The sequence below is a fragment of the Ornithodoros turicata genome, chromosome 7, assembly GCF_037126465.1.
Source record: "Ornithodoros turicata isolate Travis chromosome 7, ASM3712646v1, whole genome shotgun sequence".
Lineage (NCBI taxonomy): Eukaryota > Metazoa > Arthropoda > Arachnida > Ixodida > Argasidae > Ornithodoros > Ornithodoros turicata.
This window is the reverse complement of record NC_088207.1, coordinates 4,507,469-4,527,326: the sequence shown is the minus strand read 5'-3', so window position 1 is coordinate 4,527,326 and position 19,858 is coordinate 4,507,469. Positions and strand designations below refer to the sequence as shown.

At 45.1% G+C, this 19,858-nt stretch overlaps 1 protein-coding gene across 1 annotated transcript in view; it reads right to left on the bottom strand.

Annotated features, from left to right (window-relative positions):
* LOC135400172 (uncharacterized) overlaps positions 1 to 19,858 on the bottom strand; it is a 69,936-nt gene that overhangs the window by 26,894 nt on the left and 23,184 nt on the right. Inside the window, exons 4-15 of the mRNA XM_064631911.1 lie at positions 19,560 to 19,592; positions 16,386 to 16,427; positions 14,419 to 14,469; positions 10,612 to 10,644; positions 8,290 to 8,331; positions 6,415 to 6,456; positions 5,098 to 5,139; positions 4,582 to 4,623; positions 4,029 to 4,070; positions 3,845 to 3,877; positions 3,054 to 3,098; positions 1,252 to 1,281 (exon numbers count right to left, since the gene is read on the bottom strand). Coding sequence (XP_064487981.1) covers positions 1,252 to 1,281; positions 3,054 to 3,098; positions 3,845 to 3,877; positions 4,029 to 4,070; positions 4,582 to 4,623; positions 5,098 to 5,139; positions 6,415 to 6,456; positions 8,290 to 8,331; positions 10,612 to 10,644; positions 14,419 to 14,469; positions 16,386 to 16,427; positions 19,560 to 19,592 — 477 coding nt within the window. The remainder of the gene's footprint in view (positions 1 to 1,251; positions 1,282 to 3,053; positions 3,099 to 3,844; positions 3,878 to 4,028; positions 4,071 to 4,581; positions 4,624 to 5,097; positions 5,140 to 6,414; positions 6,457 to 8,289; positions 8,332 to 10,611; positions 10,645 to 14,418; positions 14,470 to 16,385; positions 16,428 to 19,559; positions 19,593 to 19,858) is intronic.

Below are 19,858 nucleotides of genomic sequence, written 5' to 3'. Positions count from 1 at the left end.
TGGAGTTCCCGTACGAAGTTCTTCTGGAAAGTTAGGTATTTCATACGAGTGGCAAGGGGGGGGGGGGTTCCATGGATAGTTTCATGCATACATCTTGTACAGCAGTTACCCAGCAGTAATGCGATACAGTATGCGTGTATTCACACGAGTGACATCTCCACGGAATATTCTAGTGGAAGAAAAAGAAGAAGAAAACTGCTCACGATGAGGATGCGCCAATGCGTGCCATGTTGAGCATTCGCACGGCGCCAGAATATCAGGAACGGCGTATCGCGCACGTAGCAGACGACACCATAGTTCCTGTCGTCTGCTATGGAATATCTTGTGGTTGAGCCGCGAGATGTTCCCCATGATTAGAAGAGCAAGGACATGACGGCAGCACAAAGCTATGACGTCTTGAGTTGATGAAAGTGGAGCAGGTGCCAGGTGTACTTATGCTCAATTAAAATATTAAAACTCCACTGGCAACTACCACTTTAAAATAGTTAAAATCATAGATTTTCGAAACCCATACCGATTTCTTCATCAAAAATGAAATACCGTGACATCCAATCCCGTTATTTGTCAAGACGAGCGTAGCAATCAGGAAGTGGACGCGGTTGTTTGTTCGTGCGTTCCTTATTCTTTTTGATATGCCAGGATTCGAGGTGCTTCCTTACTTCCCAACGCACTTCATTTGCCAGAATGTTCGGGGTGTCTAAGTTTACCGTGTGACCTGTTTTTCGCACGTGTTCGCAAATCTGAGTTTGTTTGTCAGTGTCCTTAATAATAGCGAGCGTTAGTAGACCGCTACCGGTAGTCGGGTAAGCTACCGCGCCTATATCACACTCTATTGACAGATAAAATTCTGAGTCACACTTTCGTTGTTTGTTTTATTCGTCACATCTAGTCTCCTGAATTTCATCTCGCATATATCAAAGTGAACTTGCAGAGAAAGAGTTTGCAATAAGCTTGGACATTCAAATGAATATGACGAAGCGACATTTTGTTATTTCCAAGAAAGACTTCACATAATGTTTCGAAAAACGCTGGGGTAAGTGTGCGACTTCGGATAATAAATATTTCAAGGTCACTAAGTTTCAGTTATGTGTTTTACTTGTCAGGATATATACATCCTCTCAGGATGCTTATTGATCAGTCCTCTCATACCATGCAAGTTCTGAAGGGTTTCGTCAAAAAAATAAGGAATGTTTAATAACTCTAAAGAGCGTGCTTTTTAGAAATATGAGAAAGCCTTCGGCTTTTGCTTACCCATTTGGCCCATTCACCGAGTTCGTTGCCCTTTGCAGGTTCGCAAGAAGAGAAAACAATGAGATTCACACGTAAGGCTTAGGTTATGTTTCGTAGTACTGTGTCTTTGTTAACAAAGGCGCCGGAACAATGTTTCATTAATCAAATTATGTCTACCTATTTACGGACAGCCCAGTTGTGTGATACACTATTTTGACAAAAAGCGTAGAATTATTTCTCAGAAAAGTAAAAGTTCAACAAGAGAGATCGCATGATGTTATACGGGGTGGTCCATGCAAAATAACAATTTGTGTTATTGACATTCGAACAACGATATCCGCTAGAAGCGGTCTTTTTCTCGATTTTACCATTATTAGCAAGGCCGGAGAGAAATTACGATTCTCAGGGGTGACTCCGGATCAGTCCTGCCCCAGGCCCCCTCCTCATGTCTCCTGGTGCTGGCAACCGTCGGGCCTTGGGTAGGGTGGGCCCAATCAATAGGGCGAGATCAATTCTTAAACTTTTCGAAGAGATGAATAATTTATTATTTTATTTATTTATTATATTTCTCGGGTGACCATGAACGGCGAAATGGAATCTCTACGCTGCATCCATGATGACCCAATGATCGGCTTAGCGTCAACAGCAACTGCTGAATGGAGATGAAATAACTCTATGCGCAAAGGGACCACGGGCAACTTTCCAAACGAACGTACGCTTGATTCAAAGCCGCTGACGTGTCTGCCTTTCATCTATCCGGATTCCTCGTTATCCGGAAATCTCGCTAGAAACAGTCAATGCGGGATAAACAAGGGTCGAATGTATTACGAAAATTTGTTGAACGTCTCACCTTATCGCGTTTTCATTTTCTTGCTGAATGCTTATAACCCCGACTTAAATTACAACTCACGTCAATACGTGCTATTCGTTGCTTTATCTGAATATTATGCATTCAGCTATTAGAAAACCCGGTTGAAAAATAATCTGTTTGTTATGCGAGGAAGATATTTGTGGTTCGTTACGCTGTCTATATAAATTTACGGCACATAATTTAACAGTGACGCTTTCGTGGAGAACTGAAAAATCTAGAAAACATCATGTTCTACGGCTGCATATCTCTAGTTTAAACTTCTGACTTTCAAAAGCGTGTAGACGGAAGACGGTCTACACACTTATAAAGTATGTAAAGGACGATGACAAGGAAAGAGGAAAGACAAAGCAGCTTTTGGCATCTCAGGTAAACAACGTGCGAAGACTGCCGACGCTCTCCTGTGATTTGGATCACCGTTGTGTTGTTCTGTATTACTTAAAAGTACACTCCGGCACTGCAACATAACAATGAGTATTTTATCATTTTTATGATGCAGTGACCGAGTGTACCTTTGGGACGAACATGCCTCTCCTTGGGCTTGGACTTTTTTTTTTTTTTTTGAAATGTTGTATTTATCGCTTGAAACGCGATGGCGCACCTGCAACACCGTGCTGACTGTTCCTACAGAGAAGCCGCCTCTCAGCACGAGGGATGACATCAAGAGAAGCTGTCACCCTTTTGCCGTTTGAAACCCACACCCATCCTGTGAGCTCTAGTTGTACGCGTATGGTGCGAAGGACCTGGTGGCAGGGATTTTAACATTCCATCCTTTAGGTGCCGGGAGAGTCGCCGTTCATAGCGTTAGTAAGTTTGGGGTCGGTCTGCTAAACGTACTTACTTCACGCACGTCGGATACGATCAGGTATAGCTGCCTTTGCATTAGCATTTTGTCCGTTCGAGAACAGTTTGCTGAAACTCTTTAATATAGCACAAAGTGGAACGTCCAGCTTACCTCTAGAATTGGAATTCCAGATTGTCCAGACATTGTTAGGAGAGCCTGGTTGAGACAGTCGAGACATTATAAATCAGAGATAGAGGGCAAAGAAAATAGGGCAAAGACCCAGACAGAAAACCATCTCCGACGGACGTCCGAAATAGATCCCAATCTTCATATTGGAATACCTCCGTGGGACTCCCCTGGGATATTTATGGAGGGACATCCGTAGCCGTAGGTCCGCGGAGACATATAGCGGAAGTCTTGTTGCGCCTGTTGCACGGACTATCCGATTCAGCTCCGTGATGGGATGCTGTATGAATCATGTATTGCACTGTTCTTTTTCTTTTCTTTTCTTTTTTGCTTTTTTTAAACACCCAATTTTCCTTTATGGGAAACAAAGAGGAGCAACAGAAAATAAAACGACCGGCGATCGTGGCGGATACAAAAAAAAAAGGCACAAACACGCTTTAGATTCCACTACAAAGCATATGCTCGCCTCTAAAAAGAGATAAAGTAACACTGGCAAGATACACGCTGCATCCCAAACAGCTCCTGCTTACGTCCGTATCTCCTGGTTATGTCCGCAAGGTGGACGTTTGTAGGAAGTTCGAAGCCCGGCCTAGTGGATCTCCGTGTGTATCCGCTGGAGCAATTTCAATATTCTACGGATATCCCTATCTTCGTGAAAGTATATCCGATGGACATTCGTGGGACAGAATTTTCTGACTGGCGATTCCTCCAAAGCTACCGACAAAAATTTGCTACTCTTTGAATAGCACGCAGAACGCCTCATGTGTGTCCCTTACCGAGGTCACTTCCTCTCCGATTGCAGCCGCTGCCTATATAGGATCAAAACGCGGGCAACAATGGGGTAAGTCATGGCATAAATAAATTTTAGCTTTTAAATAAATAAAGCTTTTAAATGGCTAAATAACTAGAAATATTCATTGACTCATCCTTCACAAAACCGCTCCGGGGTCGCTTCATTACCTTGCGAACCTGAGACACGTGCCCAGTCCAAAGAGAGATAACCTGCAAATAAAGTCGCAAACCCAGTCATACTCTGCCGTGTGTAATTACCGAAACTGGACATTGCTTATCGCATTGGTATTACAACGGCCGTTCACCGTCAGTGAAACGAAAATTCTCGAGTTCATCAATTTAAGGCTCGCCAGACACTGGTGCAGAAAGAATGAACCATTCCCGTTCACAACCCTAGATCCCCAGATTGGAAGATAAGCTCGCCTTTTTCACTTAGTTAATGTTAATGAACGGAACCTACTGCACACTACCGATTATGGTGAAGGCTTGCAGAAAGTATATCTCATTATTCTTTGGCATACATCTGGCACCTTTCAAAATGTATATCCGAGTTAAATAAAGAAACGGGTCGCGGGAATGTTAGCATTAACACGTTGAAATCAATACCGTAATGCACGCAAATATGTGGCCGTGGAGTAACCGCAATTAGCCGACGACAACGCCGCATGTATATTTTTGAGTCTCCAAGTAGTTGAAAGTGTCTCGGAAAATATATGCGTACCAAGGCGTTTGTCTCCACCTTCACAGCCTCTGCGTTGACGAACTGCAAATAGAACGATTCATTATCTGAATTGCATTATTGCACAGTGTGATCATTGAAATTCAATTACAAGCAACGGAATTACGACTGAGCTATGCTGAGAGGATGTAGACTTGCACAACCGATTCTCGCCTCTATAACTTCGATGTCGAGCGGGAAAGGTGTGAGTGATTAAGGCTACATATCTTGTGCAGTGTATAGAGATCAACACTTCCTTTATCTCCCCATGAGCGAAAGTTGATGTGTCAAATGCACGCGACAGTGAGAGAACGAACAAGGAAAATATGATTTTGCAAAAAAAAAAGCCTATGAAACCATTATATATCTTCTTGTCCCTCACTCCCGCTTACGGCCAGCACGTGCAGTAAGTAAGTGAGCATTGCTGCAATGTCCTGCAGTATTTACTGCAGATGCTGTAAGTTAGCCCCGTGACTGGTGAAGACAAGGGTAAGCTGTTCACACCACCACCTAAGTTACCTTTGTTAGTTCTGCGAGGGCTGCAACGTACTCGAACAAAGCCTGTAAAAGAACCAGTTTTATATCCGCTTAAGTGGCAACAATGAAGATGGAGTATTTGTCTTTCTTTCTGTCCCGTACCAAAAGTTCGACAGTGAACAACACATTGGACTTAACCGTAGAGAAACATCGTCTGCTCTTCTCCTGTATCATGTGAACGAATTAAGATTACATAATTGGTTAATCTATTAAAATCCGTACTGAAGAAAGCATGCCGTTACGCGAGCACGCGCGTGCACTCCATATGACAAGTGCAGGGTCGGATGACTGTCAACAAAGCTGTTCTTATGCTCGTTGGTGCAATCTGTTCAGTTTGAAATGCGCCAAGTACGAGAAGGACTGGGCATGTCAGAATAACACACGAAAGATGCACGGTGGTGATGTATGTACATTTGCGGCGAAGAACCGAAAGACACTGGCCTTCGTTAATAAGTTGTGGAAGCTTGCGCAGTCTTTCACGTTATTCTCTCTATCCCATCCTTCTCTTAAGTAGCGCAGTTCAAACTAAAAAGGAAAAAAAAAAGAAAAAGGAGCGAAAGAAAAACGTAGCAAGTGGCTGTCACTTGTCCTCGCACTTTTTCGTGGTACAGCAATTCCAATGGCAGCGAAATGATTATCAAAATCGTATCGAACATTGAGGAAATTTTTATGCACTTTGGGATAAAGTGATATAGAAAACATCATCATGGAAGGCGAGTGTCGTAGATTGTTCTCCTTCGTTGGAGGGCCAAGCAAAGAAGAGCAAGTGATTCCTAAAACCCCGGCAGTTGCCGAACAAATTATTTAAATATTCTATCGCAGGCGGAAAAAAAATTATTATTGGCGCAGGTGGCGCCAGTTGGCATTAAGAACGTTGTAACTTTCCGTTATGTAGGATAGAATGCTACCACAATCATTCTGCCGCATCTGGCCATAACTCATAATGCAGAGGCGGCACCGCATTTTTAAACGCATGTGTGCATCAGCCTTTAGAACAGCGCGAAAAAGATGCGTTCCTCTTGCCAATAAAAAAAAAGATCATTAAGGGTTTGGAGGATGAAATTGGGGATAGAATTACATCTCCCCTGTCATCATGACCGGGACGTGTTGAAATATTTAGGTTCGTTCTTCCTGTTCTCTGTTGGTGCTATTCGGATCGAGTTGTATCCAGAGACACGCAGCGCCCTCGAACATGTTAGCGCGCAATACACACATGTATGGGGCGAGCTAGATTCTGCGACCTTGAAAACATGAACCAGCATCTAGATGTAAGCCATTGTAAATCTGAGCAATAATTACCGCTTCGGAGTCATCTTCCGCCGGGTATTTCTGGGGTTCGATCTGTAGAGGGTAATAGTTAAAAGGTAAAGGTAGCATGAAGCAATGAACCCACAGAAAAGCGGGCAAGCACTACATTGCAGACGTTAAGTCATATTGCGCTTGGAATCATACCGCCGAATCGGTATTTTAGATCTGAAACCCACGACCTGCTCCGTCGTGGGCATGGAGGAAGGAAAGAGAGGAGGAGCCCTAGTGCTCGGAGAAGTGAAGCCGAGATTGGCGGCCACTCCACTGACAGCAACGCTCGCTTTCTGGTTTCAGTTACATACATCTCTATAGGAGCCCACAACGCATGTACAGGGTGCCCCACCGAAAATGAGCCAGGGGCTAAAGCAAAAACGGACTGCTCTACAGAAATGGAACCAGCTGTACGTGCTTGGCAGTTGTGTGGTCTTATGGGGTCATATGTTTTTAATCGCCCCTTGTCAATTAATTAGCAGTAATTAATTTTCTAACTTTTTAATTATCGGTTTTAGGTCTTACATATCAATGGGGAAGGTGTAGCACATGTCGAAAAAGACACAACTGAAGTGGTTCGAGGTCGCTAGGGCTTGTGGTTCCGTTTTTTTTTTCCGGGTTTAAAAGGTGGTTTCAGATGCTGGGCAGATCGCTGCCCACAAATCGGCTCCCGCGCGTGACGGTTCCAGCGCCCTCCGGCGTACATTCACCTTGAGATTAGCGCCTGGAGACCATCCTTGGACCACGTCACACAAGAGGAAGATATTTCACCTGTTTCACGGCACATCTGTCAGAGTGCACCGGAATTATCGCCCGCGGGTGCCGAATTATGGGGAGCGCTCTGTGGTGCGCACCGGCTTCTGAAACCAATTTTTTAACTCGCGAAAAAACGAAACCACAAGCCATAGCAACCTCGCACAACTTTAGTTGCGTCTTTTTCGACATGTACTACAACTTCCTCATTGACATCTGGGAGCTAAAACCGACAACTGAAAAGTTAGAAAATTAATTACCTCTAATTAATTGACGAGGGGCGATAAAAAATATATTTTCGGATAGACCACACCACTGCCAAGCACATCAAGTTGGTTCCATTTGTGTAGAGCACTCACGTTTTTTGTTTAGCCCCTGGCCCTTTTTCGGTGGGACAACCTGTATAGTTTCGGAGTACTTGTAGAGGTGTGGTGGTAGCGTGCCGAAGTGGCCCCCAAAGTGGCGTGTGCAAAGCGACCTCATTGGGCTATTCAAGTAACCTGACCCTCTCGCGGCTCCAATGAAGTGAAGCTACAGCTCATCTCCTATGCTGAGGTCACTTGCCCCACGCTTCTCTCTTGTGTCGAAGAGCCGTTGGGGCCTCTCATTTTCTTCATTTCCACCATGGTCGTGGGTTTGTATTGAATCATTAACGGACGCGACGCGAGATGGCGCCACTGCATGTGTTTTTTTGCTCTGGGTTGATGGTATTGGTTGCAAAGCAGATTAAGTTCTTTGATGGTTACATTTAGATTTTTCTGAAGGCAAAAGTAATGAGTTGACTGATTGTCAGCGTTCGCTGCTGTGTACGACAGTTCTTTGCGTGACTGGGTGAACAAGAGGGAGTATTCCTTGTGTGGAGGAAGCGCGAGGAGCGAGACAGCATACACGAGGTACAGGATACACTCCCCAGATTGAGGATGGTTTCCGACAAGGTGTTAGAAAGCGTAGACACTCAGCGCGAGAGAGATCAAAATTCCCTCTTTCATTCAAATAACTGCAACAAGCTTATTGGCTGAAAAGGTGGTGTTGTAACGTTACTGGAAGTAATCATTTGTTTGTATTTTCTTGCACCCTTGCACGGGCAGGGCGTCTTCTTGAAAAGAGGACGGAAGGACTTACCACAACATGCTTGAAGAGGGACGTGCCCTCGCATGCGTTAACCTAGGTGAGAAATAAAAGGATAATGTTCCCTGCAGTAGTGGGTCGAGAATCTCTGCCATGTAGAAATACCCCACCGCTAGCTATTTCTATCTCAACTCCGGTATCTGCAAGCGGGTAGCTAATTCTGTGTCAGGTGGCAATGTCACTTCGCCGCATCAATGAGCATAGGATTGATGTAGTGTAAGAAACGGTGGACGCTGTTCGGGAAGGGTTAGCTACACTGTAAATCTGACACCCGTTGCGTACCTTTTGTGTACCTTTCGGAAGCAATGGGACCCGTAGGATGAGGTACACAACCGGTCTGTTGAGTGAGGGTGACAGCGAGAAGGGGATAGGAAAAAAGCGGTCGCAAAACTCGCGCACCGCTCGAAAATTGTGCAGTTTCTATATTTCTACTAGAGACATAGAAAAGAGCTGGAATTTCTGTTCCATAGCGGAATCGGCTCCTCGGGGTTGGGCTCTACAACACTGCAATTTCGCGGTCAATCTATTCTCACCACTAACTATGAAGGTTAATTATGAAAGTTAATTAAGGGTACATTAATTACTGATACACCCTTGATAATCACACTGATACCTTTGAGCAGACTCTAACATGAGTATAGATATATTCAACGACTCTTCGAAAAGAAAGTAAATCGCGAATTTATGAAAATTCTGGAAAATTACGTGACACACCCTGTATATCCCAAACTACAGTTTGGACTGTGCTTTGAAAAGGTGGTTTATTGTTGGATTAATACTTCAATATCCTATATCATTGAAAGTTCCGTCCGTTTCTTGCGCATGCGACAGGAAACTCGGTGCCTTGCATCGCTGCGGAGCGGTCATCGCAATCGATATCACCCGAAGGTTGTTGGAATGTATGTTGCAACAGGCGTGCATCAGATCAATGCTCGCCTAGTGGTCGACCATGAAAGAGCAAACGAGGATGCGATTTTGCGTCGTAAGGAGTAAGCTGGTTGTGTGTTTGTTGGCCGTCTCTGAGCTTTCCCGAGGTGCTGATCAGGTTTCAGTTATATTCAAGCCAGGACTGTTGTGCTGTATATCCTATCGAGCAGCAGCTCCAGATCGCGCTCTGTCAGAGTAACGGCATCTCATTCGAGACGATGGCTGGGAAATACCGGTGAAGTTACGGCTGCTCCGTTTATGGCCTTAAGTTTGCCGTCTGTCTAGGGTAATAGTTCGTGTTGCCACCGCAAATTTCAGTCTCGACTTTGCAGGCATCGTTGTGTGAAGCGCAAAGCTGGTTAAACCAACGTTTTGTTGCTGTGATGATTTTACTCAGCTGTACGGTTCGAACATTGCTAATTTGTGTGTGAACACTCCATTTCAGACACCTTTCGGTCCAGTGCCTCAGAAACTTCGCTTTCTTTATGCCATTTGACGAATTGACATCCAATTGACTTTTTTCACATTTGTGTCGTATCCCATCGGCGCTCCAGCGAACCACTCTCGGCGTGCGCCAAAACAATCACACGTGAGTATAGCATAAAGGACCAAAACCGGTCTGGAGCAAGGCCGACATGTTCGCGCTGTGTGTCACTGGTCCCCATCCAGTCGTTACCATTCAGCGCATCTATTGAACACGGAGATAACCTGGTCCAGCGCAAACCCAAGGTCATCGGCACCGCTGTGCATGCGCAGCTGTGAAAAAATGTCTATTGGATATTAAATCTCCCGTGATTAATCGTAGGTCACCAGAAGAACACGCGCGGACTGCACCGAGTCATAATGGCTGTCCATTGTCCGATGTCTTGTGACATTGAAGCTTGTGTGCGTGTGTAAAACGCTTCTTGACAGTGTGCGCTGAATGTTTTGTATGTATGATGGTGCCAACACTGTATACCACTTTCAAGGTACGTATTTTCAGAATGAAATAGTTTGTTGTGTAGAGCCTCATTTCACACATACACCAGTGCGGCACAACAGTGTTAAATTTTACCGACACTTGACAACACTCTCTCTGATTAGCAATCTCGATATATGCGCCACGACAACGAAGGGAATAAGCTTTCGTGGAAACATTGTGCTACAGGATTATGGAATTACAGGTTTATCCACCGTTTCGTCTCGAAATCGTTGGCGCCCTGCTTTGGAAGAATAGTTTCTTACTTTTACGTGCTCGACTTCATAAAAAAAAAGTCATCCATTTATTAAATGTATTCCTTTCGAACTTTTTTTCTTAATCTAAGTCCTAGGCGGGAAGCGGCACTCTTTCCCTCAAGCATCGAATGATAACACCAACAACGTTACACCAATAGGATATATTTCACATACCTTGGGTTCGTTGATGACATCCTGCAGGGTCACCTGTGTGTTGCGGGAACGGAAGCTGCATCTAAGCCATCTACTTATATTATTAATGCACAATGAAGAACAAAAAAAAAGAAACTTGAAGGCCAGCATGATCGCAAATTCCACTGGTCAATCGCAAGCGAGCACCTGAGTCCGCTACGGAGCAACAAAATCGGGCAGACATATGTACCAGGGAATGCACCAGAAAAGCAATGGCGCTTCAACCAAGATCTTGCATTTTTAAATCAGAAGTTCACCGCATAGCGCGCTCTTCGCCAACCACCATCCCCAGTGACGGTGCCCCCTGATTGGAAGGCGTACGAGTTTTTGTGACACTTATGCGGTTATCCTAATTGTCAAAGGGTGGTGGTGGTGGTGGTTGTGACGGAACTAGTTGTCGTAGCCGGCCACGCTCACTCGAGCAACGTCACGCAAGGGTGCGTGCGTGTTGGGCCAACTTCTCAGTGAACGTCTGAGGAAAACTGCGCATTCCCCGTGCTTTCCACAAATCAGGAGTGATAGCTGTATATTTTTGCGCAATGGTTCCCCTTCACCGCGCTATGTGGTGAAGTTCTCTTATAAGAGTGTTCCTGCATCCGGCACCGTATTTTGTGGACCCTATTCCATACAGAACCCAGCGGAGAAAGGCATTGCTAATTGGTCCGGTTAGAAGAAATAAACTGATCGGAGCGGGTAGGCGCGGTAAGCGTTCTTCTTCTGGGCACCGTACTCATCATTGGCATGGTGCCAAAGGTTTTGGTGTGACGTGTTTAAAGGTTCATGCAAATTGTGGGTCAACAGCCCGGTTGGAAGAAAGGGTCCGTACGGCGCTCTACGGCCGAAGTGAATGGCCGCTTTGTTAGAGTGTGGAGGGGATGGAAGTGATCTAGGCTCCAGACCTGTTACAGAAAAATGGGAGGTTCGCGAACACGTGGACGAAACGGGACAACAGGCAAGAATTGGCAAACATAGCGAAAGATAACGAGGTTAGTGGTTACGTGGGAAAAATTCCAGAATAAGCAAAGTTTTTTTTTTCTTTTTACTATTTGTACCTGCAAAGTTGCGGCAGGCAATAAAGGAAGCAGAAAGCAGTGGCCATGCAGAACATAACAGATGATGATGGCCACTGCTTTCTGCTTTCTTTATTGCATGCCACAACTTTGTATTACAAATCCTAAAAAGAAAAAAAAACTTTGCTCGTTCTGGAATTTTCCCCACGTAACCACTAACCTCCTTATCTTTCGCTATGTTTGCCAATTCTTGCCTGTTGCCCCGTTTCATCCACGTGTTCGCGAACCTCCCATTTTTCTGTAACAGGTCTGGAGCCTAGATCACTTCGTTCACATAATCCCCTCCACACTCTAACAAAGCGACCATTGACTTCGGCCGTAGAGCGCCGTACGGACCCTTTCTTCCCTCCGGGCTGTTGACCCACAATTCGCATGAACCTTTAAACACGTCACACCAAACCCTTGAAGTACAATGCCAATGATGAGGACGGTGCCCAGGAGAAGAACAGAAGAACAGAAACATGTCGGCGGCTTCTGTCCTGAGGCAACTCCCTTCCTACATCTCTACCGGTTCGCTGGATTTCTACCCATCTAGAAGGGCAACGAGTATTCCACGCCAAGCGAGTTCCAGTATAGAACCAACAGTCGTAGGAATCGCCGCCTAGTTGCTGTACGGAGCGTCAGTTCACATGCATTGTTTTTACTGGCACGGTGAGATATGTTAAGAGAGAATGGCGATCATGTCCTTCGACTGTCAGTATACAACCGCCATGTAACGAAGTGACAAAACCAGTTTCAGGACTATGTCGCACTTATTTTTTTATTGCTGACATCTGAAACACTGCTATACAAGGAACTACATTGTGCTCAGCAAGGAACCACAGGGGTCGGGCAAGTGAGCGTGTAAGTTCTGCACTGTTAAAACAGCACTTCAGCACATAGCACGCTCATAGCAAACCATCATTCCGAATGATATAATTCTGTGCATTGATCTGTTGAAAATGGGTGGAGCCTCCTATCTGAGAACATTATGTCACATTGTCCCAGATAGACGCCTCCTACCTATTTTGAACAAATCAGGACACAGAATGATATGATTCGGAATGATGGTTGGCTAGGAGCATGCTATGTGGTGAAGTTCTGTTTTAACAGTGTAGCACCGCCAACCAGAGATACTTGCACTAGATAGCGCATTTCCAATCAGACGCAAGACGTTCGTGCCTAACGACTTGTGTATGTCGATACCTGACGACGATGTCAAACCTAACGATTGTCTTGTTCCGTGTTATATGTCCGTCTGTTCGTCCCCTAGCTTGTTTGCACCACAAACATTGGGATATCCACCTGCAGACAGCTGACATGTCATTTTGGGGTAGGTAATTGGTGTCAAGGTTGCGCGGACGTTTGAGGCCGACACTTGACGACACTTTGTACTCGTAATCAGTACAATACGCTTTCGCTCTTTCCGCATTCTTTTTTCAATCTTCTCTGGCTACTTTCGCACGCAACGTGCCAGCCTGAAAAGCGCCCCGCGCTCATGTTGAGTTGAAATGCGAAGTTTATTTGAATCCTGGCGCCAGGGGCGACATGTACATGCAAATGGTCCGTTTAGGTCCTGAAAGCCATGCTGTTTTAACGCACTGCACGTCCGGTGTACTCCCCGGATCTTACCCGACCGAGAGCAAGGTCTTTTTTTCGAAGCTTAAAGAAGCTTCAAGAACGACGTACACTAAACAGGTCATTATGCCGAACTGTAATATAGAATTATGACATTTCCTTGTCGGACCGAGAACATTTCAGCATCTCCTGGTATGGTATATGTGACGATCCAATACAGGACAGCCGGTCTGCTGAGAACAGTATGGTTTTTAATTGTGTTCTGCCCTATATAGAAAGGCGTAGATATTCATTGCGCCAGCGGGAAGCATATCGCATAAGGTATGAACATTTTTCTTGTCTTCTTAAATATACCAGGTTGCTCATCGGCACGCTTTCTGCACAGCAGTCTGAAAATGACCGTGCCCATTGTAAATGCTCTATCGTCTGGAGAAGTTTCGACGCACTTTCTTATCGTTCATATTTACATGTGCGACACTATTGGCGTCAAATAGCCTCCCCCCACCCCCACCCCAACCCCCTGTGCAAGAAGGAAGCAGGCTACGCAACAATAACATCTTTCGCCTTTACCAACATGGCTGTCGTCATCCGCCATTCACTGACAACGACGGACTGCGCGACAAAGTCCTCGAGCGGAGTAAAACTGTGTCGCTCCTTTCCACTTCCCCTCGATAAAGGATGAGCCAGGAGTTTCGAAAACGCAAATTTCACTGGGCATGCTTCGACCAGCGACTGATTGTGAAATTTTTGTAGAAATCTTGAGAAAAACACTTGTTTTTGATTGGGATAGCGTGTTACGGCTATACGCTTCCGAATTCAGGAAGAAAAATGCTGCCTTTCCTTGGCAGTTTCTCGAGATTAATTATGCAACTCAGCTTAATTAATATGTACCACGAACGCAAACGACCTCAATGTGTGGCAAAGGTCCGTGTGAATGTATTTTAAGTGGTTCCATAATTTTCTGAAGTAAAACACACTTTTAGGAATTCAGTTGCATTCTCTCGTGGAGCACCCTGTATTACAACTACATATCGTACGTTTAATTTCATCATACTGATCTGATAAAATGTGATTACTTTTGGTGAGATGCTAGTGCGAACGTGATCAACGCCGAGCACCCATTCTGTTATTTGGGTGTCACAAATTCTGCAGTATGATTTACCTCCAAAAACAGTTGCAGATCCTTCATGGGTCCACGGGACTGGTTAGCGTTCTGAAAGTAAATTCACAATGTTAACCAGGCTAACGACAATATTTCTATTGAATCAGGCATTACCCAAGGCTCCGTACACCCTAAGACAAAAAGGAGTAAAATGCGGAGTAATTGCAGCTTCTAGTCCCCTAGACTGCAATTAGTCCCAATTTTAGTCCCTTAAACCTGGCATTTACTTCCCAGGAGCGCAAATTGTCACTGAACTTGGCAAATGGTCTTCCGAATGAAACAGACTACGTGAATATGTGCTCTTGGTCAATTAATTTGATGGCATATGGCTGCATAACTCAGCCAACTTATTAATTTTCCGCCCAGTCAGAGTAAGAAACAGCGCTTCTTTCTTCGCAAAATGTATGTCGCAAGATTTTATATGACTCGATATATCGTGGTTGACCTTTTGATTTAGAGTATTGTCATGCATGGACACGAGCTATGTACCTGGGACTCTTAGAACAGATTGTGAAACGCAGCCTCCACTCTGTGACAGTCCTGAAAGGGACTATTTTGGTGTCAATGCATTTAGTCCCCAAAAGGAGTAAAGTTGCTCCTGTTTTGCTTAGAGTGTACTAAGCTCCGTGTTATTCTTGATATGAAGTAATGGCCCACCAACTAATATTTCGTCTACTGTCAGGCTCTTCGCAGATGATTCAGTTATCTACCGAAAAATTGTTTCTTCCTTTGATCAGCGTATGTTACAAGACGACCTTGTGAATGTGTACACGAGAGGTGCGTAACAATGCATATGCACTCTTAGCAAAAAGGGTAGAGCAGTTCCACCTTTTAAGAGGAAATAGGCTGTCGCATATGTTGTGCCTAAAACGTTGAAAATATTCTACCTGCTATCTATGAATGATAGGGTTACCGCTCTGATTTGGTGAGCGAGGAGGGCGTACGCCTTTTTGTAGCAATTTAGAGATACGATAATTGCTTTTACCACCCTTTTAAAGCCCTTTATCAGGCGCTACGTTCACCTAGGTGATAACTCTAGAAGTTCCCGCCTTTTCACGCCCCTTTTTTTTTTCGTTAGAGTGTGCCATTGAACCTCCACATAAATGTAACATTCCCTTATGTGGTCACCGTATACTCCTCGTGCCACGGATGATTTTACGCACACGATTAATGACACGATCATCCCCTTCCCTTACTGTTATAAATATCTTGGCGTTTCCATTTCATCCAACAGTACATGGAACAGTCACGTTGAACACATTTCTACTAATACAGTAGGCGTTGATTTAAAAGAGCCCCTCCTCACCTAAAGCATCTGGGACACACTTGTTGCGTACGACCAGAACTGGAGTACGCCTGTTCTGTGTGGGACCCTTCACAAACGTATGTGTCCGGGTCCATTGAGCGCATCCAGAACAGATCTGCCCGTTTCAGCGCTAGCGACTTCTCTTTCTGCACATCTGTATCATCATTAAAACGTAACTACATTTTCACGAGGGTGTCTCAATACTCCCCCTGCACCACACACACACACACGGAGGGGCTTACTACAGCCCGCAGGAAGAACATTTCGTATGGGAGAGAGTTCAGGATTTTAATTAAACCTCTAAGGTTATTTACTGAACGACTCTCGTAAATCATTATTCAGCATGATAGGCAAGAAGGAAAGAATTGCGAGCGCATTTTATTCATAGAAAAAGCGCAAGGACAACCGTGCCGTCGTTTGTCTGGAAGTGCCAAAGAAAACCTGAGACTGCACAGACGGCCCCAAAGCGGCACAGTGTACTGAAGGTCGAGTGCAATGTGGGTGGACGGGTAGGTGGATATAAGGCCTTGAACAGGCTCGTGAAACTAAAAACATTGATAAGACAAATACCGTCCACCCTTATTGCACTCGACTTTCAGTACATTGTTCTACCTGGGGGATCTCATCTCTTGGGGAAACATAAACGTGGAAATTATCTTACCTCTATGAAGGCATTCACGCCGCTTGCCATGTAGTCGATGACCTTGGAAGGAATAAGACAAGCGTGCTATGTTCATTGATATAACTGAAGGGCGGAGCGTCCACGTCTAGGATCATGCGGGAAGTGACAGTGTTTTTGCTCTGTCATCCCAGTATACATGCGCCTCTGAGAACCCTAGATGTGTCGCACAGGACAGGAACCACATTATGGGGTAGTGGCATGGATATCAAACACTCTTCGAGGAGCAGCATTATCATTGAACCAAAGGGATAATGTGTGCAGGCAAATATCACGGTGATGACTCTTAGGAATGGCTGCCGCGTTCCAGGGGTTGTGATACTTTCATAGATGTGGTCCATTATCTCACGCACACATCGTATTGCACACTGGAACACTGAGGGGAAAAAGATTTGTTCTCCTGTGTGTATAGTACTTGGCGTGATGGGAACCCTCAAACACACGTACGCGTTAAGCTCTGACATCTAGAACTCCGGCCATTCCCATAGGTATTCGTAAGCACGTGACTTCTACCGCGCTTCCTCCCTCTCGGAGACCCGCTGTGACGTCAGAGACGCATGAGTTCCGGTATATTTGCTCTGTCGATTTTCTACGCGTCTATAACGTCCATTATGTACAACATGGATGTAAACCTGATTACATTTACGTTTATGCGGAATAAGTCGAGATTATGTGTTGTAACCTCCTTTAAAGGAGCATGGAAGCGACATTTCACATGCTCGACACCCTGCTTCATCCCTCTTCATCAAGGAGTCACCATGCAAGACATTTTCGCCCTGCGGCGTACTGTAACTGCGCAATAAAATTTACGAAACACAGTCGGAGAAAGCAGTCGCGGAGGAGACGAGCCCCGCGTGACGTAGAAACAGTTCAGTGCCTGTCTGCTTTGTTTTCTCTACTCGACTCACGCGCCGCTTATACATGCTTGAGCTGTGCCGTTGGACGTCACTGGTGTCGTACCGGAGCCCGCGCTGCGTCACGACGTCTTCTTCTTCGCCGGTGCGCTCTTTGGACGTGGAGAAGTTTTTTTTTTTTTTTAAAGGTGTGCGGAACAGAGCCCTACGCGTGCTCTGTAGGTTACCTGCGCTCATCATTTTTTAGCGGGAGCACATTTTATGCGTTGGAGAAGACGGCGCAGTGAAAAACAAAACGTATTTTCGGCATCACTTCCATGTTCCTTTAAGGATTACCTCCGGATTGGATTGTTTTTGGACGCAGTGTAAAAGATAGTTGCGGTGCACATACACGCCTAGACTCTGCAGTTCCCTTAGAGCTTTCGACGAATTTATACCTATGTCAGGCGATCACTGACGAGGCGTGAAAGGAGCATGGAAGTCACGCCCCAAATATTGTTTGTTTTTCGCTGCGACGTCCTCTGCAACGAATAAAACGAGCTCTTGCGAAAGAACGTTGAGCGCAGGTGACCTACAGAGCACGCGCGGGGCTCTGATCCGCACACATAAAAAAAAAAGTCCTCTCCACGTGCTCTCCAGAGCGCACGGGCGAACGAGAAGACATCGTGGCGTACCACGGGCTCCGGCACGTGACCAATGACGTCTAACGGCACAGCTCAAGCATGCATAAGCGATGCGTGAGCCGAGAAGACAAAACAAAGGAAAAGGCACCGAGCAGTTTCTACGTCACGCGGGGATGGTGTCTCTCGTCCGCGAAGTGCTTTCCCCGACTGTGTTTTGTAAATTTTATTGCGCAGTGACAATAGCCGCAGAGCAAAAATATTTTGCGTGGCGACTCCTAACGGACAGCTTCACAGATGAAGCACCGTGTTTCAAGCCGCGTTAAATGGCAATTCCATGCTCCTCTAAAGGAAGGGGACTTCAAAGCCCGTAGCGGCATGAAGGCCTTCCCGCATGCAGCATTGTCGGACGGCAACCGCAACTGGCTTTCAGTGACATTTGCAAGGCGTGCGCGTGGATTGGGTAGGCAAACATAGGGAGGAGAATATTACCAAATAAATATACAGGGTGTTTCAAAAAACGTGTCATTCGGACTTTATAAAAAAACGGGGCGACGGAAAAATACACGGTAAAGGGCTCTTGTGTGTCAACTGAATTTGCCATATTGCAAAAATATTTTCATTTGATTTTATTTAAAAAAATTGAATTTCTTTAATAGAACTCCAAAATTTCCCAAGTCAACATAGCGTTTTTTTTGTTTTTTTTTACAGAATTAGAGAGCCCGTAGCGAACTTAGTCAGATCCACCAAGAAATCCGCTCGATATTGCAAATGGAACTGCCCAAAAAAAGTCCCGAATTTGAGGCTTCACAGTTTCGGGTATTCATCAGCGCACCAAATTAGTCGGAAAAATGTGCGGAGGGCAGGACATGCTCCTGCCCCCATGAAGCTAGAACAGTTTATCGCCGGACCGGAGTGCTGCACAAGACGCGCAGATAACAAGGCAGGTGACATTCCACCATACGTTGATAAGCGGCAAACAAAAATGATTCCGCCTCTTTTTTCCCGCCCTGCGTTTTTTCGACCTCCAATCTTTCATGGGGCAGGAGCATGTCCTGCCCTCCGCGCATTTTTCCGACTGATTTGGTGCGCTGATGAATACCCGAAACTCTGAAGCCTCAAATTCGGGACTTATTTTTTGCAGTTCCATTTGCAATATCGAGCGGGTTTCTTAGTGGATCTGACTAAGTTCGCTACGGGCTCTCTAATTCTGTAAAAAAAAAACAAAAAAAACGCTAGGTTGACTTGGGAAATTTTGGAGTTCAATTAAAGAAATTCAATTTATTTTAATTAAAATCAAATGAAAATATTTTTTCAAGGTGGCAAATTCAGTTGCCACACAAATGCTGTTTACCCCGTATTTTTCCGTCGCCCCGTTTTTTTTATCAAGTCCGAATGACACGTTTTTTGAAACACCCTGTACAGTATTGCTATGACAATTGCTACTTTTCTATTTCTGTGCCATTGGGTTCAGCTGCTTTTCAATACGGCAGACAGCAGAAAGATAAATGCGGCGAAATGGTGTCAGTACGTGTTGGTACTTTTGATCGGCAAGAATAGAATCATCATCTTGTTACATTTCTATCCAACATGGTGCAAGTTTGCAGATCCCCATACTAGCTCTTGCTGGCACTTTTTTTTCTTTTCCCTAGAGCCTGTACTGCTGACTTTTCCATAATTACCTTTTGTGCCGCTTCTGTATAGTTCTCCAAAGCCTGGAAGTATACAGAAGGACAAAGTGGATTTAAGGAACGTTTCGTGATAGTGTAATATCGATACCGCACAACCAGGAACCACTGAGAACTAAAACTGATAATTTGTTCGTCGCAGTATTGCACCCACAGTCTCCACATTTTCCTACATATTATACACTGTATGCTATGTGGGGACAAGCCGCGTTATTGTCCTTTGTGTGTGGTGAGCGACATAACCGGTAGATAGCCTTCCAATACCGTGCGCACCCAGGAACCTTCATAACATA